The sequence below is a fragment of the Sorex fumeus genome, unplaced genomic scaffold (assembly GCF_029834395.1).
Source record: "Sorex fumeus unplaced genomic scaffold, SorFum_2.1 ptg000075l, whole genome shotgun sequence".
Classification (NCBI taxonomy): domain Eukaryota; kingdom Metazoa; phylum Chordata; class Mammalia; order Eulipotyphla; family Soricidae; genus Sorex; species Sorex fumeus.
Window position 1 is genome coordinate 10,328,757 of NW_026606132.1, and position 27,998 is coordinate 10,356,754.

A 27,998-nucleotide genomic window follows, 5' to 3' on the forward strand; every position below is an offset into this window, starting at 1 on the left:
TAGTTTGTTCCTCTATTTTCTTTATCATCAAGGTTGATAAACTGCATGTTTTGTCCTGTTACCCATACTAAGTTTTCCTTTTATAGATATTGTTTTATTTTTTCTTAAATTTTTATTAGTTAAACACCATAAGGTACACTTGTAGACTTACAAATTTTTGTGCTGGGGTTTCAGTTATATAATGATCGAATACCCATCCCTCCACCAGTGCCATTCTCCACCACCACCAGTCCCAGTATCCCTCCCCCCAATCTCCCCCCATCCCAACCTACCACTGTGGCAGGGCATTCCCTTTTGTTATCTCTTTCCTTTTGAGTGCTGTGGTTTGCAAATGAGACATTGAGTGGCATAGATTGTTTTATTTTTGAGACATGAATATTTAGGCCTCACTAGGTGCTACTCAGGGCTTACTCCTAGATCTATGCTCAGGAATATCTGCAGGTGCTCAGGCAACCATCTGCAGTGCTGGAGATCCAACAAGGGTAGGAAATAAATATAAGGCCAGAGCCTTAACCATATACTATGTTTCTGACCCCTTTATTATATTTTATATGGCATAAACATTGGTTTATAACATGGTACACATTTTATTCTTTTCTTTCATTTTCTCTTTTGTATAATTTGAATTTTTATTAAAGGACCATGATCTACAAAGTTACTCACACTTGATGTTTAGACATACAATATTGTAGCACCAATCCCACCACCAGTGGCAGCTTTCCTCTACCAATGCTCACAGGTTCCCTTCCATATCCATATCTACTCCCACCCACTCCAGCATGCACTGTTAATGGGTATCGTTCTAAATTCTGTTGTTAAATTCGGGTCTCTTCATTTCAGTGTTGCTGACTCTGCGATTTGGATATTTGGCTCTATCATTCCTTAACACCACCTTTGGAACTTAAATCCCTTGCCCCCATTGATCCTTATTTGCCTTTAATCTTCTCATCTCTTTATTTCCTTCTCCTCCCTCTACTCTGGGCCAAGGTTTATCTGGGCATCCCCTCTTAAAAGCGCTGCAGTTCCTCATCCAGTTATTCTAAATATCAATAAATGAATATTCTAAATCCCTGAATTCTTATATTTTAACAATGTGTGGCATTTTTATAGATGGAAATTTGTTTTGCTGCTCGGAGTAGTAGGATCCATCTTTCTTCCATACAAGTCTTATACTATATATTTTCTAGCATGAAGTCTAATAAAATTTTCATTTTATTTATAATAAAATTCTTTTACTTCTAGGCCTGTGAACACTTTTATTTTTATTTAAAGTATTTTAATGTTGCTAAAATGTGTCAATATGTTGTTGGGTTTCGGTCAATATTTTAAGACATGCAGTACATACGTACAATGTGCAGTTTCAATTTGTTTATTCAAGAATTTTTCAGTGTAGTTTTTAGTATTATTTTCTTTCTGACAGGAGCTCTTTATCTGTACGTTAAGTACCTTTCACCCATAATCACATTTATAGAGTTTTAAATTCTAAAACCCACTTATTAAATAGCATCTTTTTAAAAATCTTCTGATATTTTTTATTTTGATTTGGCTCTGTTTTGGGGGGCAGGGCAGAAACCTCCCAAGTAGAGCTCAGGCAGTCTGGAAATACTTCTTTTGACCCACTGGTAGGGGCAAAGAAACTGTGCTGACTGTTTACTTACTTCAGTATTAGGGATTACCTGGGACATCCTATTAGTGCTTCGGTGCTGCCAATGTCACACTTGACAGTGTTCAAGTGACTTCTAGAGTAACACACAGCGTTAAGTTCTTGGGGCCCTCCAAGGTTGTAACTGGCAATGCTGAAGGACAGTATGGTGTTGAGGATCAAATCGGCTCTAGTCGTATGCAAGACATGTATCTTAACCTACGCACTATCTCTCTGGTACCTTCTGTTGTAATTAATCATTCACCAATTTTTTAAAACTTGGGCCACACTAGTTTATTATTAATGATAAAATTTTTGGAGCTTATTCTTTCCTTACAGATATTCTTAAAAGTCAAAGTTCCGAAAACAATATCTCATCAAAATCAGTCATAGAAAAATACAATTATAAACATACACATAAATGCATTCATATGTGTGTATCATTGCTCATAACATGTACCAATGAATACAGATATAAAATACTATGTACCATAATATGTGTTATTACATATGTGAAATGCATTTATGTATTCCTATACATTAACTTCATCTGACTTAATTGCTAATAAACACAGGTGGGGAAGCTTTGGGAATAAATATAGTAAATGATCTTCTAAGAGCTAACCAGAGAAATTGTATATTTCATTAGCATTCATTTTTTATTTATTTTATTTTATAATTTGTGCCAAGCAGCACAAATGCTGGCCAACATCGACCATGAGTGTGTAAAGGTTGGACTGCAGCTGAATCTCACCAAGACAATGTTAATGAAAAACAAACAAGTCTCTGACGTTCCATTTGCTCTCAAAGGAACAAACATCTCCGAATGCAGCAGTTATGTGTACCTGGGTCAAGAACATAACACGAGGAACGACTTGGAACCAGAACTGCACAGGAGGAAGAGAGAAGAGTGGAATGCCTTCAAGAGCATCAGAGAAGCTGTTAAGGGAAAAAGAACCTCCAGCTCTGAGCACATCTTTTTGACTCCACCGTTCTTCCCAAACTAACATACCTCTCAGAGACCTGGGCCTTACAAGAACAATATTCAGGTATCCCAAACGGATTTAAAAGAGCTAGGCTTGGAATATCACATTTCACTCAAGTGAAAGAAGGAATCTGGAGTTTCTATCTCAATCGATAATTAAAAAAACTATAGGCCAATATGCCTGATGAACACGAATGCAAAGATCCTCAACAAAATATTAGCAAATAGAATCCAACAACTCGTCATAAAGATCATATACCGCGATCAAGTGGGATTCATCCCGGGGATGCAAGGCTGGTTTAACATTCGGAAATCAATCAACATAATTCATCATATCAATAAAAGTAAAGATAAAAACCATATGATCATATCAATAGATGCAGAGAAAGCTTTTGACAAGACCCAGCACCCGTTTATGATGAAAAGTCTTACCAAAATGGGTGTTGAAGGTATTTTCCTCAAAATAGTCAAAACCATCTACGATAAAACCCATGGCAAGCATCATCCTCAATAGGGAAAAACTAAGGGCCTTTCCTATAAGATCAAGGACAAGAAAAGAATGCCTACTATCACCACTTCTGTTCAATATAGTACCGGAGTACTTGCAATAGCGATTAGGCAAGAAAAAGACATTAAAGGTATCCAGATAGGAAAGGATGAAATCAAGCTCTCACTATTCACAGATTATATGACACTATATGTCGAGAATCCTAAATACTCTACCACGAAACACCTAGAAACAATAGACTTGTACAGTAAAGTTGCAGGCTATAAAATCATTGCCTAAAAATCCATGGCCTTCCTATACGCAAATAATGAGACAGAGGTAAGTGACATGAGAAAAACAATCTTGTTCACAATCATGTCCCAGAAAATCAAACACCTTGAAATCAGCCTAACTAAAGAGGTAAAGGGCCTCTACAATGAAAACTACAAAATGCTACTACATGAAATAAAAGAGGACACGAGGAAATGGAAATATATCCCCTGCTCATGGATAGGAAGAATTAACATGGTCAAAACGGAAATACTCCCCAAAACTTTATACAGATTCAATGCGATTCCTATAAGGATAACCATGAAATTCTTCAAAAAAATAGATCATGCACTCCTGAAATTCATATGGAACAACAAACGCCCACAAACAGCTAAAGCATTTCTTGGAGAAAAGACGTGGGGAGGCATTACTCTCCCCAACCTCAATCTCTACTACAAAGCTATAATAATTAAAAGAGCATGGTACTGGAACAAAGGCAGAGTCACAGGCCAATCCCTACACACAACCCCAAATGTATGAACATCTAATCTTTTATAAGGGAGCAAGAACTGTGAAGTGGAGCAAGGAAAGCCTCTTCAACAAATGGTGCTGGCATAACTGGACAACAACGTGCAAAAAAATGGGCTTAGCCCTCGACCTAATACATGCACAAAAGTCAGATCAAAATGGGTTAAAGATCTCAACATCAGGCCAAAATCCATAAGATATATCAAAGACAAGGTCGGAAAAACCCTCCACGATATTGAGGTTAACGGCATTTTCAAAGACTACACTCCACTGACCAACCAAGTGGAAACAGAGACAAAGAAATGGGACTATCTTAAATTAAGAAGCTTCTGCAACTCAAAAGGTACAGTGACCAGAAAACAAAGACAATATACAGAAGGGGAAAGGATATTCCCCCAAAACCCATCTGATGAGGGGTTAATATCAAGGATTATACAAAGTACTGGTTGCACTCCACAAGAAGAAGACATCCAACCTCATTAAATAATGGGGTGATGAAATGAACAGAAACTTTCTCAAAGAAGAAACCTGAATGGCTAAAAGGCACATGAGAAAATGCTCTACATCACTAATCATCAGGGGGATGCAGATCAAAACAACATTGAGATCAAAACAACATTGAGATGCAGATCAAAACAACACAGAGACTGGCCCACATCCAAAAGAACAAAAGCAACCCGTGTTCTCATGGATGTGGAGAGAAAGAGACTCTCCTTCACGGCTAGTGGGAATGCCGACTGGTTCAGTCATTTTGGAAAACAGTATGGAGGATTTTCAAAAAATTAGAAATTGAACTCCCATTTGACCCAGCTATACCACTCCTGGGAATATATCCTGGAGAGGCAAAAATATATAGTTGAAATGACATCTGCACTTCTATGTTCATTGCTGCACTGTTCACAATAGCCAAAATCTGGAAAAAACCCCGAGTGTCCAAAAAAAGATGACTGTTTAAAGAAATTTGGTACATTTAAACAATAAAATACTATGCAGCTGTTAGAAAAAAATGAAGTCATGAAATTTACATACAAGTGGTACTACATGGAAAGTATCATGCTAAAAGTGAAATGAGTCAGAAAGAGAGGGACAGACCTAGAAAGATTGCATTCATCTGCGGAATATAAAGTGACGAAATACAAAATAGGAGACTAACATCCAAGAATATTCGAGATAACTACCAGGAGTTTCACTCCATAGCTTGAAGGCTAGCCACACATGCTAGGGGAAAAAGCAGCTCAGATAGAGGAGGGAGCACCAAGTAAAGGGTTTTGGGAGGATCCTCCCAGGTTGGGAGATGCATGCTGAAAGTAGACTATAGACCGAACATGATTGCCACTCAATGCAAACCACAGTACCCAAAAGGAGAGAGAGAACAAAAGGGAATTCCCTGCCACAGAGGCAGAGTGGGATGAGGAAGATGGGGGTGGGAGGGATACTGGGACTCGTGGTCCTGGAAAATGGGCACTGGTGGAGGGATAGGTACTTGACCATTGTATAACGAAACCCAAGCACAAAAACTTGTAAGTCTACAACTGTACCTCACGGTGTTTCATTAATAAATTTTTTTTTAAAAGTTTTACTTGAGTTAGATCTTCCAAATAATCCACAAAAAAAAATCAGGGATGCTTTCTCGTTTGCCAAAGCATCAAAAATAAGGTGGCTGAACACGTAATGCAATTTAGAGGGCCTGCTGTACTATAACTGTTACTGACTGGATCCACAGGATGTCAAAAGGACACGTTGCTACCCCCCTACAAGATGGTCATACTTCTTCATCAAGAACCTGAAAGAATGGTTTGAGGCTCTTTGTGTTCCTGTAGTGAGCAGATGCCATTGAGCTATACTGGCATGGAACAGGGATGAATGGAGTCGTTACTGGCACCCGCTAGAGCAAATCGAAGATCAATGGGATGACGAATGATACAAATGATTTTTTTAATTAAAATCCATAATTTAAAATTTTTCTATAGTTGAATTTTAGGCATATAAAGTGATTTTTTAATTAAAATCCATAATTAAAAATTTTTCGATAGTTGAATTTTAGGTATATAATAATTCAACACCAATCCCTTCACCAGTATAAACATTTCTGCACCAGTATTTCCTGATTCCCTCCCCATCCCAATCCCCACTCCATCTCCCACCTGTCAACTTGACAGGCACAGTAATTAATAACTACCTAACTCCTTCTGATTAGGCTTTGTTTTCAATTCATTAATTCCTTCTAAGTAATTTTTTAAATTTATGATTCCTTCCTAATTTTATCACGTCTGTATTTTTTAGTTGGCTGCATGCAAGGGAAGCATTTTTAAACCTTTTAGAAAATATTACATTCTGATGCTATTCTTTTATATACCGTATAATTTTACTAATACATAATCACATTTAAAATCCTAAATTATATACGAATTGTTTTCTGCTATTTTGGCCAACCCAGTGGTGCTTGGGGGTTACTTGTGACTGTGGTCCAGGCAGTGCACATGGGAACATATCATGATCCCAAGGTTCCAACATAGAAAGGATGTGTTCATTTTCTTTGATTTATCTTCCCCTGTCCTTGATGATGTTTTTTGGTTTGTATGGAAAGATAGTTCTTGTAGTTTTTCATCTTCTAATGGTATGTTTATTACCCCTTTTTATCCATAACTGTAGTTTTCTTTTGTTGGGGCCACACCACCTGGCAGTACTCAGGGATTACTCCTGGATCTGCACCAGGAATCACTCATGGAAGTGTTCAGGGAATCATAAGGGATACCAGGGATCTAGCCCAGTCAGTCACGTGCAAGACAAGCACTATAGCTATACTACTATTAATCTGGCAACAACTTTGAAGGAAGGTTTTTGAAAGTTTTTTTCCCTTTATTAAATGAAATGTATGGTGGGGCTGGAAAGAGAGTACAGCAGATTGTCAACCCGGGTTTAACTCTGCACCCCAGACAGTCCCCAGCTCATTGAAAAGGGAAGAGAAATAAGGAGGAGTAAGAGGAGGAGGAGGAGGAGGAGGAGGAGGAGGAGTAAGAGGAGGAGGAGAAAGAGGTGGAGGAAGAAGATAAGGAGGAAGAGAAGAAGGAAGAAGAGAAGGGAGGAGGAGAAGGAGGAGAAGGAGGAAGAGGAAAAGAATTCGCACCCTTGTCTTACACCGTAAACAAAATACAATTCAAAATGAAACAAGCAATTCAATAAAACACACAGATACATGCAATCATTGTAGAAAAACTCAGGCAAACTCTACATGTTATGGGTTCTAGGCATCTTCAAAGGTTTCACGGTGGTCGGGAATGTGCACTGGTGGAGGGATGGGTGTTTGATCATTATGTGATTGTAACATAAACATGAAAGTTTGTAAATATCTCACGGTGATTCAATAAGACTTAAAAAAGACTGCATTATCCAGTAAAAGAGAAGCAAAAATAACCAGGTGGGACCATACCAAATTAAGAATTATCTGCACTGTGAAAGAAGTGAAATCCAGAATGGTTACATTAATTGCTTAGAGAAAATAGTTGCTCACCAAACAACTGATGGAAGACTAATATCCAAGTTTTAGAAATTACTCACAAAACTTAATAGCAAAACCGTTATAAAAGACTCCATCAAAATGAAGAGAGGAGCTGAACAGACACTTGCTCAAAGAAGACATACAGATGGACACTTATTAACAGGGAAATATAAATTAAAACAAAAGTGAAATATCACTACTCACCAGCAAGAGTGAGAAAAATATCCTAGAAGCAATAACTTTGTGTAACAAGTGTCAGATTACAAAATGAATTCCATGGTACTTGATTTTCTTAGACAAAATTTTGAAGAGTAAATACAGTCCCATTCAAAATTTTATCTAAGAAAATCAGCTTAGTTAAAGAGGCGAATGACCAATACAAAGAAAACAACAAAACATTATTTCAAGAATTAAAAGAACATATGAAGAAATGGAAACCCACCCCCTACTCTTTAATTAAGAAGATTGTCACTCAGTCTTTCAAAAACTATAAATTGAGCTTTCATATTACCCCTCAATACCACTTCTGGGAATATATCCAGAGGATGCAAAAAAGCACAGTAGAAATGACATCTGTACCTACATGTTCATTGCAGCACTGTTCACAATAGCCAAAATCTGGGGAAAAAAAACCCAAGAGCCCTAGAACAGATGACTGGTTAAAGAAACATTTGTAACCTACACAATGGAATACTATGCAGCTGTCAGGAGAGATGAAGTCATGAACTTTGCTTATAAATGGATAGACATGGAGAGTATCATGCTAAGTGAATTGAGTCAGAAAGAGAGGGACAGACATAGAAGAACTGCACTCATTTGTGGAGTATAAAAAAAATAACATGAGGCTGACACCTAAGGAGAGTAGATATATGGGGCAGGTAGATTGCTCCAAAGATGGAAGCCTGCCTCATGAGCCAAGGGGAGAAGGTAGCTGGAATGGAGAAGGGATCACTAAGAAAAAGATGGCTGGAGGAATCGGTCGGGATGGGAGATGTGTTCAGAAAGTAGAAAAAGAACCAAAAATGATAACCTCTCAGTGTCTGTATTGCAAACCATAATGCCCAAAAGTAGAGAGAAATTATGGGTAATATTGTCAGCCATGGAGGTAGCAAGAAGGTGGAAAATGGGGGGTGTATACCGGGGATATTGGTCGTGGAGAATGTGCAACGGTCGAGATTGTAACCCAAACATGAAAACTTGTAACTATCTCACGGTGATTCAATAAAATAAAACAAATAAATAGAAACTCTTAAATGGTAAAAAAAGAGAAGATTGTCACTGTTTGTCACTGTCCTCCAGAAATTTGTTGATTTGCTCGATACTTTCAGTAGCCTGCCGGCCTCTCCCAGGGGGACAGAGGAATTGAACCCAGGCGGACCACGTGCAAGGCAAACACCCTACCCACTATGCTATCACTCCAGCCTATTAGGAAGATTAACATTGTCAAAATGGAAATACTCTCGAAGGTATTATACACATTCAATAGAGTGCCTATAAGGACCTATAACAGTTTTCAAAGAAGTAGATCAAACGCTCCTGAAATTAATATGGAAAAATAAACCCCCACAAATAGCTAAAGCAATCCTTGGGAGAAAGAAGATAAGAGACATCAGGGTCCCCAACTTCAAACTGCACTTGAAAGCCATAGAAATTAAAACAGCATGATACTGGAGTAAAGACATATCCTTATGTCAATGGAATAGAGTTGAATATCCTGACAAACCCTTCAAATATATGATCATTTAAATATTTAACAAAGGAGCAAAACATATGACGTGGAGAAATAAAAACCTTTAACAAGTGGTGCTGGGAAAACTGGACAGTTACATGCAAAAAATAACTCAGACCTCTTTCTAATATCAAGCACAGAAGTCAGATCAAAATGGATTGAAGACCTGAATATCAGAATGAATACATAAGGCTCATAGAGGAAAGTGTAGGCAGAACCCTCCATGACATTGAAGTTTAAGGCATCTTTAAAGATGAAACACCACTGACCAAGCAAGTGGAAGAGAAGATAACAAATGGGAGCACATTAAGCTAAGAAGCTTCTGCATTTCAAAGGAAAAAATGATGCAAATACAGCTCATGGATTGGGGATAATTATTTACCCAATACCCATCTAATAAGGTGTTAATATTCAAGATATTTAAGGCTCTGGTAGAACTTTACAAGAAAAAAGTCCATCTTATGAAAATGTGGAGAAGAAATTAACAGAAATTTCCTCAAAGAAGAAATACAAATGGATAATAGGCATTCGGAAAAATTATCTAAATCACAAATTTCTAGGGATACTCAAACCAAAATATCAGTGAGGTATCTCACACCACAGATATAGGGGAAGGGGGAGGAGGAGGAAGAGGAGTAGGAGGAAGATTTATAAACTGAATTTTCATAAAGTTTGTTGTTTGGAAAGGTAGCTATAATCACAGAATTTCACAGAAAATAAATAATATATGGAGAAAGTTAAGAATTAAAATAGAAACAAACAATAAATATCAAAGGAAATTATCAAGAAATAACTAACTACAATCCCAAGAGAGGCTGGAGTCTGGGAAAGTATCATGGCACTTGCCAAAAGAGGCAGTGGGCTGATTCTTGCTGAGAATATTGACCCTAACAGACTAACACCGTACCCGTAAGCATGTCACTCACTGTAGCACTGTAGCATTGTCCTCCTGTTGTTGTTCATCAATTTGCTCAGGCGGGCACCAGTAACGTCTCCACTGTGAGACTTTATGTTACTGTTTTTGGCATATCGAATAAGTCACGGGTAGCTTGCCTTGCTGGCAGGATACTCTGGGGAGCTTACTGGGCTCTCTGAGAGGGATGGAGGAATTGAACCCGGGTCGGTCACGTGCAAGGCAAAAATATCCTACCCACTGTGCTATCACTCAAGCCCTAGTTAAGCGAAAAGTGTGGGAAAGAATAGCTCATCTAGAAATGGTTGTATCCAGGTCTAACACCAGCAGATGAGCTCATAACTTAGGTGGGGCTACACCAGGTGTTTTTGTAATCATAGGTTCAGACTCCGTTAGAGCCAATTGATGATGGCCAGTTCCTGACCTCCCTGTTGTAAGGGTTTCAGTTCCACCCATAGCATTTCTTCAGGATGTCTGCTGCCCAGAACTGCCCTGTAAATGCTGTTTTGGCATGGTGGATTTGCAAGCTCCAACCCCTTGGAGTATTATAGGAATACAGTATTCTTATTCTACCTGCTCCTCTAGAGACATAGAATAACGTTGTGTTTTCTGAATACCTTGGTGTTTTCTGAAAAATATCTGGAACCAGGGACTTATGGCAGGGAAACAGATGAAGTGACACTGTATCAATCAGACTGAACATTTTGAATTTGTTTTAAGGGAAAGGAATAAGGAAAAAGGATGGAATTTTCATTTTTCACCTGAAAGGCCTAGCTGAGTCAAAAGTCTTCCACTTCCAGGTCAGAGCGATAAGTGGTAAATATTGGCCACTATAGTAAGATATGGTGAGGGATCAGGGTCCAGTTTCAGGCAGGATTGGATTTTCTGACGTCTATCTCTTCCTGACAACTTGTCAGGCCTCCAGTAGGTCTTCCACGCCATGTGCAAAGATCATAACGATCCCAGGCTCCAGCACCATGTTTTCAGACATATGGTGATTCTCGGAGGCCATCACTACAACAGCCTGTAGGCCAGGGATGTGCCTGGCCACAAAGTTCTCATAGCAGTGCTGGTTCAGCTCTCTTGTCTCCAGTGTGGCCAGGCCCTGGGGCCAGCTGCACTCGTGGGAATTTTCAATCAGCTGATCGATAATAGAGGCAGGGCAGCCACTATCCACTAGAGAGCCCTTGGTAAGAGCCCGCATTGCAGTATCTGGTGTCGAGATTACCCAATCCCAGTGATTGACTTTTGCTGGTTGCAGGGAGTTCACCCACTGTAAAACCTCACGGTGCTCAGCTGTGTCCTCCAGGTCATGAAGGTTGGTTTCACTGTTGCGGAGTGTGCGCAGGTAGGCTTTGAGAGCCTGGATGTCCCGCTTCTGCACCACTAGCTGGTGTTTCTGGTCTTCTGAGGTCTTCTCCAACTCTACGATATGTGAGTGCTGCTGCTGTATTCGTGAGTGCAGGTGTTCAACACAGTTGTGTTGGAGAAGCTCATCCCTAGGCATCACCAGGCTGCAGCCCACCGCACACGTCACAAGGCGTTTGGGGTTGTGCTCGCAGACCCTGAGGTGAGTTTCAAGGTTAGCAAGCTGGATAACGGCTCTGCAGCCAAAGACAGAATTGTCACAGGAGATCTTCAGCTTTAACAACATTTTCTGCATTATCCGAGGAACTGGACATAGCTGGGTGAAGGTTAAAACATTCCCATCTGCTGGGCATGTATGCTGTTGAGAGAACCAGTGAGTGATACAGGTCTTGCAGAAAGAATGCTCACAAGGAATTACCTGTACTGGGTCCTCCAAGACTCCACTACAAACAGGACAGATAAGGTCTTCATCAACTTCCCCTATGAAACGGGTTACATCATACCCCATGTCTCATCACTGAAGTCCAGGTCTTTCCAAGTGAGGAAGATAAGTTCTCTCAGTTCACAGGACTCCAACACTGATATGTTCAGTCAGTCCCACTCACTGAATGCTTCCAGTAACCCATCTTGGTGGTTTCTCTATGTGTGAATCACACTTGCTAGTAGCTAGCCCGTTGCCAGGGGAACTGATGTGATGTCACAATCAGGAACATTTTCTGGACCTTTTCCCTATTACATTACCTTTCTTCATATTTTCATCTTCATACACACCCCTACTTATGTTTTCTTATAACTGTATATGAGATTTGGCTTGGATCAACTTTGTAAATTTTATTTTATTTATATCACTTACTTTATTATTTGGACAGGAGTGATAGCACAGCAGGTATGGCATTTGCCTTGCACGAGGCTGACCCAAGTTCAATTTCTTAGCCCCCCTTGGATTGCCCAGCAAGCTACCAAGAGTATCTTGCCCACACGGCAAAGCCTGGTAAGCTACACGTGACGTATTCGATATGCCAAACACAGTAACAAGACTCACAATTTTACTGGGCCCGCTCGAGAATTCGATGTACAACGGGAGGACAGTGACAGTGACAATGACTTTATTATTTGGTTTTGAGGCCACATGAAGTTGTGCTCAGGATTCATTCCTGGCTCTTCGCTCAGGGATGACTCCTCTTTTTGCTTAGAAAAATATATATGGTGCCAAAAATCAAACTGGAGTAGGTTATGGACAAAGCAAACAATGCATTGTACTATTTCTCTGGCTCCACTTGTCCACCTTAATGGACTTTATTTTTATGTTTCTGGGTATAGCATTTACAAATATGGTAGCTATCTGAGATTTATTGACTTTCTCTTCCTCCTCTTTGTTCAGGAACTTATCTTTGTCTCTCTTGTCCTTTTAATTTTTATTTAATTGCCACTAATTTCTTTTTAGAGTGAAGCTCAAAGGAAGCTATGGAAAAACAGATTTGAGAGTTCATAGATGCTAGATTCTTCTAGTGCTTCAGTCTTTTTAGCAGACATTTTGAAAATTCAGTCAAATTATTTTATCTCTGGTGTCCTGCTTCTGGTTTTCTTGGTGTCTAGAGAGTGCTCTATCACCTACTCTAAGTCAAACTTCAAACTGTTCATGTTTCAGACTTACAGCGATATTTTAAGAATTTCCTTCAATACTCTTCTAGGTTGAACTCAACTTCTTTCATTATTTGTTCCCATTCATCTTTAGGGAATACTTTACAAAAGGCAGGTAGGGAAATAAATTTTCTGAGCTTTTGATGTCTGAGAAAGTTTTTATTCTACTGTGGGTTTTGACTAATTGCATCAGTGAGACAAAACAGTAGTTTCCCTTCGTCGATTGCCTCGAGCAGGCCCCAGTAACATCTCTTTCATCCTAGCCCTGAGATTATATTCAAGGCTCTTTAGGAGAATGAGACCCATCATTGTTACTGGTGTTTGGCATATTTGGTACGCCACGGGGAGTTTGCCAGACTCTGCCCTGTGGGCAGGCTACATTCAATAGCCTGCAAGTTTGTCCAAATTTGTTAAGATGTCGCGCGGCCGACATCTTATTACTATCCCTTATTACTATGTATTTCTTCAATGACTTCTAGTTTCTCATGTTACTTACAGGGAGCCTGGGGATTGTCTGATTTTTATTCCTTTAGAGATGAATGATTTTGTTTGTGAAAATCTTGAGATTTTCTCTCTTTTCTATTCTTAAATTTATTGATAATGTACAGAGTGCATGTGTTAGAGAGGATATAAGTCATCTTTAATTTTTAACACTAGATGAGCCCTTTTGTATCTGAAAAGTATGTTCTTTCACTCTGGGAATTTTCATGTACGTCATGCGAAAATTTTCTTTCTTTTCATTTTCTCTAATCTCTTATTTTGGAAATCTCTTTAGTCACTTGTTGGACCTTCTGGTGTAAGTTTTATAATCTCAGCTTCATTCTTCAATAACAATAATATGCAGATATACATATATATAGCCATGTAACCATTTGCATGGTCAAATTATAAGTTTTTATTAATACTTTTTATGCCCCATCAAAGTTGATGCCTACTCTTGAGTAATACTCTACTATACAGGATGGACAAAATTTCTTTTCTAGGTTGAAGTTTTGTTGGTTTTGAAGCCACACTAAGCAGTATTCAGGATTTACTCCTGGCTCTGTTCTTATGGGTCAGTACTGGTGGTATTCAGGAGACTAAATGTTTTTTTTTCCCCTTTATTTTATTTTATATTTTTTTTAAAGTTGTAGATTTACAATTTTTTGTGCTTTGGTTTCAGTTATACAGTGATCAGATACCCATCCCTCCACCAGTGCCCATTTTCCACCACCATGGATAATATCCCTCCCACCCCCATCCCCCTATCCCCCCTGAGGAGACTAAATGTTTTGCTTAGTATTGAACTAACTTCAGCTATAGGAAAAGAAGTGCTTTAACCCCTGTACTTTCACTCTGTCCCAAGTTTGGCAGTTAATCTATCAGAATATCAACAGTTTGCAGTAGTGGTCTGGAATTTCTGACCTTTGCCTTCATGTGTAACACTTTTGGTCATGGTATGTTATTTGGCAAAGGTGACTTTGAAGATGTATTTCTAAGCTTAACTGAAGTTGTTGGGGGGAATGAATATTCTGTATTTTCTGGTGTCGTCAATGTTTGTTTGGCTCTTCTTTGGTGGAGGGGCAGCCACAATTGGCTGTGCTCAGGGCTTATTTCTGGCTATCTGCTCACTACTAGGGTGGGCTTGGGAGATTATATCGGGTTCCAGGGGATTGAACCTGTGTCAGTCCGGTCAAGCAAGTGCTTTATCTACTGTAATATCACTCCAGCACCTGGTTTCCTCAGTGTAATTGTATGCATCCTAAAAAGCAAAATGTGGAGGGGTGTGCCAGAATAATGTGGACCACAGAGAAACAGACTTGAAGCATGTGAAGAACTCAGTCGGTCATTGATGGTTTTAAAAATAAAGTAAACCATAGGCCAGATATGTAGTCAGCCTTTAGAAGATAAAAATAACGCCGAGCTCACAGCTAACAAGAAAATGTTAGAGTTCATTCCTACAGCTTGAAGGAGCTTTATTATGTCCACAATCTGAATGAACATGGAAAGTGATTTTGGCTAGAGACTCCTTTGTGAGAAACTAAGCAATGAAACCAGATGAAACTGTCTGGATTTCTGGCTTATTAAACTGAATGAATATATTAAACTGAGTTAATATATTTTGCTCGAGCGGGCCCAGTAACGTCTCCATTGGAGACTTTGTTGTTACTGTGTCTGGCATATCGAATACTCTCGGTAGCTTGCCGGGCTCTCCGAGAGGGGCGGAGGAATCGAACTCGGGTCGGCCATGTTGGCCACTTGTAAGGCGAACGCCCTACCCGCTGTGCTATCGCTCCGGCCCACTGAGTTAATATATAAATGCTGTTTAATATGCTATGGCAACAAAAGAAAACTAGTGTTAGAGCTAATTTCTCTGGTACCAAAGCCTGACTCCTTGAATACTATACCCACGTGACCTGGACCTGATGATGTCTCACTTTACTTATATATAAATCTGGATAATAATCGATTTTGCTCAAGCGGGCCCAGTAACGTCTCCATTTTGAGACTTCTTGTTACTGTGTTTGGCATATCGAATACATCACGGGTAGCTTTCCAGGCTTTGCTGTGCAGGCGAGATACTCTCAGTAGCTTATCAGGCTCTCCGAGAGGGGCGGAGGAATCGAAGCCGGCTTGACCCAGCTTGACCGGGCTGGCTGCGTGCAAGGCAAACGCCCTGCCGCTGTGCTATCACTCCAGCCACAGGATAATAATAAATGCCTAATATAATTATTATGAGAATTATAGTACTTGATGTATATAAAATAATTTCTTGCTCTATCACAGAGGAAATAGTCCATTAAGTGTTAATATCTTTGAACTTTGTCGGAAGTTCTATAAGCTTTATCTCCTAATCCTATTAAATACAATATTTTAATACTTATTTTAATTCATATAGTGCTTTCATATGATCGGATAATTTCCTTTGAGCAGTTCTCTATATTTCTTTCCTGAATTTCTGTTCTGTTTGCTTGTTTTTATAAATCTACTTATCTTGATGTTTTTTATTTACCTAGCATGTTTCCTCAAAGTCAGTGATCTTTGTTATTTCATTCATATTAAAGAAGTAACAGGAAATCTAATTGAAAACTCTTACCATGTGGAGTATAGTCCTGACTGGCTTTGTGGGAAGCAGGGTGCTTGTCTCACGCAGTCTCTCATTACAGCATCTCTCTAGGATACTGGCAATCACATCAGTTCCCTTCTACATTGCATCTACTATTACACAAGTTCTAAACATATTTTTCTGTGCTATAGGAAAGAGGGAAGATGAAGATACAAAAAAATAGCAATGATATATGATATATCTGCCATTCATCCTATGTATTCATCCATTCATTCTATCTCATCCACTAATGTTCCCTATGCTAATCTCCTTATTTTGAGGACATTAATACCAATTCAATTATCAACAGTTTTCCTATCCTTTAAATGTCATTTACAGATTCCCAGCATACAATATTGAACCAGACAACAGCCTCCGCCTGCCTCAGTTAAAGTATGACCTCGTGTTGTCCTTTCCTTAGAAAATAAAGTTTTCTGAATTGATACTGTCAGCATCTGGCTCCAGATCTTATATACTTATATTCATACATCCACTTACCTCTTCTAAGAATATATGACTCTTATTTGTAGGAGTGATTTTCTACCACCATGACCATGTTTCTATGATTCAATTGGTACTTTATAACTTTATTTAAGCATTCTCTCATAGAAAACAAAATTTAATAAAAAAATCAGTTGTGGAAGAGAATAGCATACCAATTAAATGATACAAAGTTATTTTTAATAATTTTTACTTTTTAATGAAAGAATTGTGATTTACCAAGGTGTTGATAGTTTAGTTTTAGGCATATAATATGTCAACACCAATCCCACCACTAGTGCCAATTTCCCTCCACCGGTGTTCTCATATTCCATGCCTCCCCACCAGTCCTATATCCCCACCTGTCACCTTGACAGACGCATTGTAAGGTTCTGGTGGCTGTAGCTTAGATCTCAAATTTTTAGTATTAATAAAACTTCTTAACAGAGTGACAACAATATCTCTAAGACAACAATATGTCTAAGTGACAACAATATCAACAATATCAATAAAAGAATAAATAATATTCTTTTCCTCTGAGAGACTATGCAGACTGTTCAGTAGACTGTATCTATTGACTGTGATTTCAAGTCTTTCTACCTTCCAGGTTGGAAGAGAGAAGGCAAAAAAAGTCACTTATGATTTGTTAGTGGTAAAACAGAGAAAGGAGTTGGCCACGTTCATAAATTATATATATATATATATATAGAAAGAATTCAAACATAATGAATAGTGACACATTTTCATGGCTACCATTAAAATACATTAACATATTTTGGGGGCATTGCAGAAATAATAGAGGGTCGGATGTTTGCCTTAAAAGTGGCTAACCTTTCCCAGAGGGATGGGTCTTGGAATACTGTATGACTAAAATCCGATCATGAACAGCTTTGAAAGGATCTATCTCACAGTGATTCAATAAAAAAATTTAAAGCAGCTAATCTGGTTTCAATCCCCAAAAGTCCAAATGCTTCCCTGGACCCCACTAAGAGTGATCCCTGAGGGCAGAGCCAGGAGTAACCACTAGGTACCATCGGGTAAGGCTCAACAAATTTTAAAGTATTTCTTTTACCCCAGTGTTTATTTTCTCTCCTAGGTCAACAGTTTCCTCACATGGTTACCTCTTTTTACCCCTCATTATTTGCAGTCTTTGAGGTACTCTGAGAATAATAGAAGAAATTTAGATACAAGGGTGAGGGAAGGCAGGTGATTAATAGCACCATAATAGTGCTGGAGAGACAATTCAGAGGGTAGGGTACACACCTTGCATGTGGCAGACCTAGGTTTGATCCCAAGCATCCCATAGGATCAGCTGAGCACCACCAATTGTATCCCAAACTCCTCCCCGCCCAAAAAATAGCGCCAAATTATTCAGAGTTTGATTTAAAAAATGAGAAAAATAGCTATCTTGGGGGAAACTCAATGGCTTCGTTTATATTTAACAATATGCTGTTTATTATTTAAATGTTGGAGCTTTACCCAACTATCTTTATTACTGATTTCTATGTTCATAGCACTGTGGTTTGAAAAGATACTTGATATAATTTCTATTTCTGTGATTTTATGAATACTTGAATTGTGCTCCAGCATGTTATATATCATGAAAAATGTTACATGAGCGATGAAAAATTTATATTTGGAAAAGAATGTGTATTTAGTTCTAGATTTGGTTCTAGATGGCATAGTACATCTGTACATCTCTATGAATTCCAGTTTTTTCAAATAATTGTTTAGAGCTCTGGTGTCTTTATTAATGCTCTGCTTTGTTGATCTATCCAATGGGAAAAAAAACTGGAGCATTAAAAAACTCTTCTATTGTTATTTTATCATCAAAGTAACAAATTAGGTGTGTTAGAAGTATTTCATATATAAATTATGCTACCATTAATTTGGTTATATATATATATGTATGTATGTATGTATGAAATTGACAGCCTCATCCTTTCTGCTCCTGAAACTTGCTTCTGTATTCTTCAGCTCCTTGATATCTATTTGAATAGGTTATTTAGTTTCTACTGTCAGACCACCTAAGTTATCTGACTTTCAGCTAAAGTGTATTTTTTGCAAACTATTAATAACAATAACATTAATACCTGCAGCACTGTCAACCTGTTGTTCATCGATTTGCTCGTGTGGGCACCAGTAACATCTCCATTGTGAGACTTGTTGTTACTGTTTTTTGCATATTGAATACACCACAGGGAACTTTCCAGGCTCTGCCATGCAGGCGGGATACTCTCGGTAGCTTGCCAGGCTCTCCAAGAGGGAGGGAGGAATCAAACCCGGGTGGGCCGCATGCAAGGCAAACGCCCTACCCACTGTGCTATCGCTCCAGGCCTAACATTAATAACAATAAATATTAATAGCAATAACATTACAATTATTGCTGTTCTAGTGTATTCTTAAGGCAGATTAAAATGGTCTGATGCTGGGGAACTTTCAGAATTTTATTTATTTATTTTTAAATTTTTATTAGTGAAACACCATGAGGTACAGTTGTAGACTTACAAATTTTTGTGCTTGGATTTCAATTATACAATGATCAAATACCCATCCCTCCACCAGTGCCCATTTCCCACCACCACGGATCCCAGTATCCCTCCCACCCCCCTTCTCTCCCATCCCACCCTGCCTCTGTGGCAGGGCATTCCCTTTCGTTCTCTCTCTTTTTTTGGGTGTTGTGGTTTGCAAAAGAGGCATTGAGTGGAAAACATGTTTGGTCTATAGTCTACTTTCAGAATTTTTATCACTCTCTGTTGACACAGCTGAGTTCCATTGTTTTTCATTGTTCCTGGTGCTTTTGTTTTCTGACAGCTGTGATTGCCACTGCCCACTACTGGCCTTCTCTAATCAGTAGGTGTAGGTTGAATCACTTCTCATTGTCTCCATGAAAAGAAGCAGCTATGCTGAGATATACTCACAAACTATGCTGCACCTCAGTGATTATGCTTCTAGATATTGCTTAGGTCACAAGACTATAATGAAGAAAGCTAAGAGATAAATGACATCTACCTACGTGAAAAAGGAAGGATATGAGAGGAGGTGGATGTTTGTGCGGTGACTGGATTATGCTTGTGAGCAGAGGATAAAAAGTCAGCAGAGATGAATTGGTGTGGTTTTGTGGAAAAAATAATACCATTCTCATTGTGTCATGCCTTATCTAAAGTGAACCAACCACTTAACCAATCAGCCAAACAACCTATAAACACTTTCCATAATGACACAAACCATTTTTATATGGAAAAATAAATTGCGTAGCATTGCAAAGTCTTCTGCAATCCTGTGCTATGCTCTGTCCAGTACAAAAAGAACCATTTGATTCCAGTCAATGGGCTATTTGCCACCTCTACACAGTTTATCACCTGAAATGCAATTGTTTGTTTTAAATTTTTGGGACACACCTTGAGGTACTTAGAGCTTAATCCTGGCTCTGCACTCAGGGATCACTCCTAGTGGAGCTCAGAGAACCACAGGAGGTGCTGAAACTGAGACTATGCAAGGCAAGTAACTATCTTGCACGATTACTGAAATAAAATGCTTTAACTCATCCTTACCATTATTTAATATTCTTCCTATCTACTAAGGTCTGATTTGACTTCCAGTTGATCCATCTATGTTTCTTCCTAAAAGTTATACTGTAGATATAATACTGAATTCTATAAACTTTTCCATCTATACAAAAAATAATTTAATCTTATTTTTCATAATTCCAAACTACTACAATGAAAATTCCCTCAAATATTTTCTAACTGGACCTTTTCACCATTCAGGAAAGTGAGATCCAGTGAGGAATATATTGCAGTGGTGAGGCAGTTAATTGATGAGTTTAAGATGAATCTGGAATCCAGATATCTGGCATTTCGCATCTCAAACCACATTGTTAAATACAGCCTTATATGATTACCTATTTATCCTAGGGTACTTATATGTTGTTGACTTAGAAAAGATATATGACAGCCCGCCCCCAAGGGCCTGGGTTCCTCTCTGGGCACGCGCAGCTAGAAACAGCCCCTAGACAGCCGGTTTTCAACCCCTGATCCGCGTGGGACGGGCACAGAGGCCCAGCTCTGGGCAACAAAGCTGAACGGCTCCAATTCCAACAGGTACAGCCCGCCCCCAAGGGCCTGGGTTCCTCTCTGGGCACGCGCAGCTAGAAACAGCCCCTAGACAGCCGGTTTTCAACCCCTGATCCGCGTGGGACGGGCACAGAGGCCCAGCTCTGGGCAACAAAGCTGAACGGCTCCAATTCCAACAGGTACAGCCCGCCCCCAAGGGCCTGGGTTCCTCTCTGGGCACGCGCAGCTAGAAACAGCCCCTAGACAGCCGGTTTTCAACCCCTGATCCGCGTGGGACGGGCACAGAGGCCCAGCTCTGGGCAACAAAGCTGAACGGCTCCAATTCCAAACAGGAGACATCCCCAACTCTTCGCCCAGTGCCAGGGACTCTTTCCAGAGCCGCGGCCGCTAACGCGGCCGCGAAATATTTTCCCACTACATATGCCATAGGAATCATAAGCTAACTTCTTAGATGGAAACTTCTCTATTTTAGCTCAGACACTAGTAACACAGTAGCCAATAACTCATAAGCCTATCTTAACTCACACTGCATATCAAGCAGAATAGTAACACTGAACGTGAAGGACTAAACCACACCTCTCACAATGGTAAAGCAACGCATAAGCCCACCAAACATTCATATTGAAGAGTCTAGCCCAGATGTCACCAACAGTACTGTAGTGTTAGACAACCTCTCTGACAAGGAATTCAGAAGGGAGCTACTTAGGATGCTTAGGGAATTAAAAGAAACAATGGAAAGCAATGCCAATAGAAGACAAGAGGATCTGAAGGCAGAAATGAGGAAAATGCAATCAGAAATGTCAGACCTGAAAAATCTCGTAGGCGAATTGAAAAGCTCAGTGGAAGGCCTCAACAGCAGAGTAAGAGCGGCTGAGAACAGAATCAGTGAGCTCGAAGATGAACTTCAGAGACTCTCCAGAAAAGAGCAGAAAATGGAAAAGAGACTCACAATTCGGGAACAGATGGCAAGAGAAGATCGTGATGAAGCCAAGAGGGGTAACATAAGAATTATTGGAGTCCCAGAGGGACAGGAAGAAAACCTCGATGAAGAAGAAACTGTCAAAGACATCATTGCTACAACATTTCCAGAGCTGAAGAAAACTTGTGACCACATTCAGGAGGCCCGAAGGGTACCAGCTAGAAGAAATCCGAATAAAAATACCCCAAGACACATTCTGATCAAAATGACCAAAACCTTAGACAGAGACAAAATTCTGAAAGCAGCAAGATCGAAGAAAGAAATCTCTTACAAAGGAGCATCCTTAAAATTCACAGCTGATTTTTCTGATGAAACCCTCATGGCCCGAAAACAGTGGTGGGACATAGTAAAAAAACTCAATGAAATAAATGCTTCCCCCAAAACACTTTTCCCAGCAAGACTCTCATTCATAATAGAAGGAACAACACACAGTTTCACAGACAAACAACAGCTCAGGAACTTCATAGACTCAAAACCATGGTTACAAGAACAACTAAATGGGCTACTTTAAGGCAAGAAAGGCCCCTCAAATACACCAAATTTTAACAGAACAATGGGACAAAATCTCATAACAATAATCTCTCTCAATGTCAATGGGCTAAACGCACCAATTAAAAGACATAGAGTGGCAGGATGGATTAGAAAATTGAACCCAACATTCTGCTTCCTGCAAGAAACGCATCTCAATAGTCAAAGCAAACACAGACTCAGAGTCAAAGGCTGGAAAACAATCCTACAGGCAAACAGCTCCCATAAAAAAGCTGGGGTAGCCATCCTTATATCAGACCACATCGATTTCAGAGTGAGGAAGGTCATAAGAGACAGTGAAGGCCATTTCTTATTGATCAGAGGATCTGTACAACAGGAAGAACTTACAATAATAAATGTATATGCACCTAATGAGAGACCAGCAAAGTACTTAAAACAACTACTCATAGATTTGGAAAAAGACATCAATAGCAACACAATACTAGTGGGAGACTTCAACACTGCTTTGTCACCTCTTGATAGATCAACCAGACTCAAGCTTAGCAAGGACATACTTCATTTGAGGGAAACAATGGAAGAAAGGGACTTAGTAGATATATACAGGACACTTCATCCACAAAAAGCTGAATACACATTCTTCTCAAGCGTACATGGAACATTCTCCAAGATAGACCACATGCTGAGCCACAAAACATGCCTCCATAAAATTAAGAAGGTAGAGATTGTATCAACAATCTTCTCAGACCATAATGCTCTGAAATTAGAAGTAAATCACACACAAAAACAGAAAACTAAATCAAACACCTGGAAATTAAACAGTGCACTATTGAACAACGAGTGGATTAGACAGGAAATCAAAGAGGAAATCAAAAGATTCCTAGAAACGAATGAAAATGAGAACACGAGTTACCAAAACTTATGGGACACAGCAAAGGCTGTGTTAAGAGGAAAGTTTATAGCTCTACAAGCATTCCTCAGGAAGGAGGAGCGAGCACACATAAGTAACCTAACCGCACAGCTTAAGAGCTTGGAGAAGGACCAAAAAAAGGAGCACAACCCGAACAGGAGAAAGGAAATAATAAAACTCAGAGCAGAGATTAACGAGATGGAAACCCAAAAAACAATCCGAAAGATCAATGAAACCAAGAGCTGGTTCTTCGAGAAAATTAACAAGATCGATAAGCCTCTAGCAAAACTCACAAAGAAAGGGAGAGAGAAAACCCTAATAAACCGAATCAGAAATGAAAAGGGGGTCATTACAACAGAAACCACAGAAATTCAGAGGATCCTCAGGGAGTACTTTGAGAAGCTTTATGCCACGGAACATCAAAACCTCGAGGAAATGGATAAATTCCTAGACTCCTACAGACTCCCAAGGCTGATCCAAGAAGACCTGGAATACCTGAACAGACCTATCACCATCAAGGAAATTGAAATGGTAATAAAAAGTCTCCCCAAGCACAAAAGTCCTGGCCCGGATGGATTCACTAGTGAATTCTTCCAAATCTTTAAAGAGGACTTACTCCCAATGCTCTTTAAGCTTTTCCACGAAATTGAAATATCAAAAACACTTCCAAACAGTTTCTACGAAGCAAATATCACACTGATACCAAAAGCAGACAGAGATACCACAAAGAAAGAGAATTACAGGCCGATATCCCTGATGAACACAGACGCAAAGATCCTCAACAAACTACTAGCAAATAGAATCCAACTACTCATTAAAAAGATCATACACAATGACCAAGTAGGATTCATCCCAGGGATGCAAGGATGGTTTAACATTCGGAAATCAATCAACATAATCCACCATATCAACAAAAGAAAAGATAAAAAGCATATGATCATATCAATAGATGCAGAGAAAGCATTTGATAAGATCCAGCACCCCGTTATGATGAAAACCCTAGCCAAAATGGGTATAGAGGGGACCTTCCTCAACATAATTAAAGCCATCTACCACAAGCCTACAGCAAGCATCATCCTCAATGGGGAAAAACTGAGAGCCTTCCCTCTAAGATCAGGGACTAGACAGGCATGCCCACTCTCTCCACTGCTGTTCAATATAGTACTGGAAGTACTTGCAATAGCGATTAGGCAGGAAAAAGATATTAAGGGCATTCAGGTAGGAAAGGAAGAAATCAAGCTCTCACTATTCGCAGATGATATGATACTCTACTTAGAGAACCCAATAACTTCCACCAAAAAACTCCTAGAAACAATAGACTCGTATAGTAAAGTTGCAGGTTATAAAATCAATACCCAAAAGTCCATGGCTTTCCTATATGCAAACTGTGAGAGAGAAGAAAGCAACATGAAAAAAACAATCCCATTCACAATTGTGCCCCAGAAAATCAAGTACCTAGGAATCAGCTTAACTAAGGAAGTAAAGGACCTGTACAAAGAAAACTACAAAACGCTACTTCAGGAAATAAAAGAGGACATGAGGAAATGGAAAGATATCCCCTGCTCATGGGTCGGGAGACTTAACATTGTCAAAATGGCAATACTACCAAAAGCATTGTATAAATTCAATGCAATCCCTATACGGATACCCATGACATTCTTCAAAGAAATGGAGCAAACACTCTTGAAATTTATATGGAACAATAAGCCCCCACGAATAGCTAAAGCAATTCTTGGGAAAAAGAAAATGGGAGGAATCAACCTCCCGAACTTCAAACTGTACTACAAAGCAGTAATAATTAAAACAGCATGGTACTGGAACAAAGGCAGAACTGCAGACCAATGGAACAGGGTTGAATACACTGACATCTCTCCTCAATCATATGCTCATCTAATCTTTGATAAAGGTGCAAGTAATGTGAAGTGGAGTAAGGAAAGCCTCTTTAATAAATTGTGTTGGCATCACTGGACGGCTACATGCAAAAAAATAGGCTCAGAACTCTGCCTAACACCATGTACAAAAGTAAGATCAAAATGGATTAAAGACCTCAACATCAGACCAGAAACCATAAGGTACATTGAAGATAAAGTTGGCAAAACCCTCCATGACATTGAAGCTAATGGTATCTTCAAAGATGCCACGCCACTGGCCGAGCAAGTGAAAACAGAGATAGATAAATGGGACTATCTTAAACTAAGAAGCTTCTGCACCTCCAAAGAAACAGTGACCAAAATACAAAGACAGTCTACAGAATGGGAAAGGATATTCACCGAATACACATCTGACAAGGGGTTGATATCCAGAATATACAAAATACTGGTTAAACTCCACAAGAAGAAAACATCCAACCCCATCCAAAAATGGGGCAATGAAATGAACAGAAACTTTCTCAAAGAAGAAATCCGAATGGCAAAAAAGCACATGAGAAAATGCTCTACATCATTAATCATCAGGGAGATGCAGATCAAAACCACAATGAGATACCATCTCACACCTCAGAGACTGGCCCACATTCAAAAGAACAAAAGCAACCGATGCTGGCGTGGATGTGGCGAGAAAGGGACACTCCTTCACTGTTGGTGGGAATGTCCACTGGTTCAGCCCTTCTGGAAAACAGTATGGACGATTCTCAAAAAATTAGAAATTGAGCTCTCATTTGACCCAGCAATACCACTCCTGGGAATATATCCCAGAGAGGCAAAAATGTATAGTCGAAGTGACATCTGCACTTGTTTGTTCATTGCAGCACTCTTTACAATAGCCAGAAACTGGAAGAAAGCTGAATGCCCAAGAACAGATGACTGGTTAAAGAAACTTTGGTACATCTACACAATGGAGTACTATGTAGCTCTTAGAAAAGATGAAGTCATGAAATTTACATACAAGTGGTACAATATGGAAAGTATCATGCTAAGCGAAATGAGTCAGAAAGAGAGGGATAGACATAGAAAGATTGCATTCATCTGGGGGATATAAAGTAACAAAGTATGAGATTAATACCCAAGAATAGCTGAGATCAGCACCAGGAGGATTACTCCATAACTTAGAGGCCAGCCGGGTATCCTAGAGGAAAGGGCAGTTCAGATAGAGAAGGGAGCACCAAATAAAGGATGTTTGGAGGATCCTCCCAGGAGGGGAGATGCATGTCGAAAGTAGACTATGGACTGAACATGTTTGCCACTCAATGCCTCTTTTGCAGACCACAACACCCAAAAGGAGAGAGAGAACACAGGGGATTGCCCTGCCACAGAGACAGGGGGGATGGGGGGATGGGGGTGGGAGGGATATTATCCATGGTGGTGGAAAATGGGCACTGGTGGAGGGATGGGTATTTGATCATTGTATAATCGAAACCCAAGCACAAAAAATTGTAAATCTACAACTTTAAAAAAAATAAAATAAAATAAAGGGGAAAAAAAAAGAAAAGATATATGCAATCTGTCTTCAAATGTATAATTATTTTTGAGTTACTGAAGAGCAGATGATATTTCCCCTCCTTTTCTGAATTTCCTATAGCACATAATCTATTGCTTTGGACAGAGCAAGGATTAAGTAAGAATGTATTGATTTAACTAGATATGATATATCACAATCTGACAAACTATCCTTTTTAATTTTCTTATTAACATATTATATCAATTAAAATTAGCAGTAACATTGGGTCTCTGGGCAGTTACAATGACAAAACTATTCTAATATAGTCAGGTAAACTTCAAGCCCTAATGTGTATTTCATTAAAATATTGAAGAACTGAGTTGCTTTTCAATATCATTTATCATAGAATTTCCCAACTTTTCTCCATTTTATTGATGGAAAAATTGATAATCACAGAGGAAAAACCATGCCCAAATGTATACATTAAGTAAATGCCACCGCTGGGGCTAGCAACTAAATCTCCAATACCTAAGCCAAAGATTTCTGTAACCCATGTGAGCAGTTTACACACTGATATTTAAAGAATTAAGCAGATGGAGTCTGATTAATCTGACTGCCACTTGATCAAGTTAATTAACCTGTTAGCCTAAGTTTCTTCATTAAATAAACCTCCTTGGGGAACTCAGATGAGCTGAGAAGACTATTCTCCATAGACTGGGATGGGTACTATATTGGACAAAAAATATTCAATCAGAAGCTTGGGTCCAAGGCCAAAAAGAACTTCCCATGAAGATATTAAGGGAAGTTATGGCCCAGCACATCCAGAAATGTGCCACATATTTTGCATATTTTCCAAATATCAGTGTGCCCCAGTGTTTGTCTGGCATAGAGACAAACATGGACATTTAGAAGATTAACCAATTACAGTTTGTGAGGCAATGGGAAGTTAGCAGTAAAGTAGTAGGTCACTGCCCTCAGGAGTCATCACTCCTCCATGACAGGCTCATTGTGAAACTGTCAACAAAAGCAAATGAAAGATCACTAAGTAGAAGAGGATATCTTATCACCAAGGTATTCTGTTGGAGCACTCTAGTGCTGGAACAGCCAGAGGCATTCTCAAGCCTCATCAAAGGTCACCAACCAAAGTAGCACCAAGAGAGATAGAAAGGAGTCTACCAAAGATATGAGCATTAGCCCCTTAAGATGCTGTGGCTACAAGAACAGGTATATCTTAACAAAACTGAGATTACTAAACTAGGAGAGGGAAGGGAGAGAGAGCAGGAAGGAAAAGACATAGTAGAAGTGACACCGATTCTGCGTTGGAAGGTCCTGGGCATTTTGGTGGTAGTGAAGGTGTCATAACATAACAACGTATATAAAAACCTTGGAAGTTAACACTACTGTAATCTTTTAAAGTAAATGACAATGAAGAATGACAGGGATGCCAGAAGACTGTTATGACCTCCAGATGGAGTCCAGACAGGGCAGTACTACAGCACTATGTGCACATGGATTCTTTAAAAAGTAATGGAAATTTAGAAGTGA

The 27,998-nt window shown here is 39.3% G+C and overlaps 1 protein-coding gene across 1 annotated transcript; it reads right to left on the bottom strand.

Moving 5' to 3' along the window:
• Positions 1–10,966: 10,966 nt before the first annotated feature.
• On the bottom strand, positions 10,967–11,929 carry LOC130038356 (E3 ubiquitin-protein ligase NRDP1-like). The gene has a single exon (XM_056130246.1). It carries the CDS (start codon positions 11,927–11,929, stop codon positions 10,967–10,969), a length of 963 nt encoding a protein of 320 aa, XP_055986221.1.
• Between the last annotated feature and the right edge of the window lie 16,069 nt (positions 11,930–27,998).